At 46.1% G+C, this 1,680-nt stretch overlaps 1 protein-coding gene across 1 annotated transcript in view; it reads right to left on the reverse strand.

The window, feature by feature from the left end:
• EML6 (EMAP like 6) overlaps positions 1 to 1,680 on the reverse strand; it is a 188,246-nt gene that overhangs the window by 99,555 nt on the left and 87,011 nt on the right. Inside the window, exon 11 of the mRNA XM_045294098.1 lies at positions 303 to 470. Within this exon, the coding sequence (XP_045150033.1) occupies positions 303 to 470 (168 nt within the window). The remainder of the gene's footprint in view (positions 1 to 302; positions 471 to 1,680) is intronic.

The following is a 1,680-nucleotide window of genomic DNA, read 5'->3' on the forward strand; positions in this document are numbered from 1 at the left end:
GGCTGTCTCCACAGGTGTCCTCATAGAAACACCTGCAGCTTGTGTTCAGGAGTAAAGCAAACTCTTTTCAAGAAAATTATCTCACTGACCCACGTTCATCTCAAGAAATTGCCCTTCCTACTTTTAACAATTCCTTCCCACCTTCCTTCCATGTCTGGCCGGCCTTAACTAGAAACATGACCTTTTCCAAACATGACCTTTTCCAAAGAGCTTCCACCCTTTGTCTCCAGAGTAGATGTTAGTCTTTGACCTTTCGCTCACGGAAAACCCAACAGGTTTTGAACACGTCCCGTGGGCTTTACCGTGGGGCGTGGCCTCCGGCATGTCGTTGGTGACGCCCTCTGGGATGAATCTCCACTGGAAAACCGAGTGGTCTGCCCCGCCTGTGCTCAGCACCCACTGGAAGTCGTGAGACCAGCGGACATTGGTGACGTGTGCAGAGTGGCCCACGTACTTGCGAAACTTGGCTCCTGAGAAGATATTTTCAAGCATAGAAGTTAGTTATACCAAAACAATGCTTTCTTTCATTCCTATTCAAGTTGAGGACTAAAGCCTTTTGATATATTAGAAAGTAGTAAAACCTTAAAACATATTTAAAATCTTGAAAGACACTAGAGAGTCGTTGACAGCCTTACATATTATAAGCAAACACCTCAAACTCTCCAAAAGTTATCTCGATTGTTCCAGTAGGGAGTTAATTAAGAGTCTTAATTTTAAACACTGTGGCTACAGACATAGCTGTACTGGTTTCAAACAGCACCTACTGCTCCGCGGTTTACAAAGATGCTCAACCTCCCTCATGCCGCGACCCTTTCATACAGCTCATGTGGTAGTGACCCACAACCAAAAACCTAGTTTCGTTGCTACTTCATAACTGTCATTTTGCTACTGATATGAATCGTAATGTAAATACCTGATATGCAACATGTATTTTCATTGATACAAACTGAACATAATTAAAGCATATGATTCATCACAAAAGCAATATGTAATTATATATTGTGAAATATCTGTTTCTAAAGACAAATAAATGAAACTTTGTCTTGAAGCATGGTGTAGCAGGGGTACTTCATACCGGGTACTCATCTGTGGGCCTGGCTGCATGTAGGCGGACCGTCTCGATGGATAGAGGAGCGGTGTCTCGGTTCCTAAGACCACAGGAAATATGTTTTCCAGTGGTCTTAGGTGACCCCTGTGAAAGGGTCGTTCGGCCCTCAAAGGGGTCGAGGCCCACAGGTTGAGAACCACTGGGGTAGGCAATCCTACAGTGACTGTGACTTACAGTCGATGCAGGCACACGCATGTAGGTGTGGGAGCGAGGGGGAGGACAGCGCTACAGGTGTGTCTATTTACCTATGCTGTGCAGATATCTGTGACTGAATAAAGTTTACGGGGCTCAAAGTGATGAAAACATCTTAACTGTCACCAAGCACCAGGGCTTGTGAGGCTTGGGGGTTCAGGATCATCATCTCGGGGACAGCAAGGTCAGTTGGTATCACATGGTTCACCGGGAAATAGTTCTACGTCTGACCCCGGAGAGCGAAGACAGGTCTTCAAGCTCGTGTGCAGCATAAGGTGCTCCTCGTTGGCGCAAAGAAGTTTAAAAAGCTTGAGGACCCCTGATTTAGGGTATGAGTATTTGGCGGGTGCTGGAGTCACAAGTGTTGACACGCCCCCCCC

This window comes from Echinops telfairi, unplaced genomic scaffold (assembly GCF_000313985.2).
Source record: "Echinops telfairi isolate 266 unplaced genomic scaffold, ASM31398v2 ScPeMD7_2573;HRSCAF=3158, whole genome shotgun sequence".
NCBI classification, from domain to species: domain Eukaryota; kingdom Metazoa; phylum Chordata; class Mammalia; order Afrosoricida; family Tenrecidae; genus Echinops; species Echinops telfairi.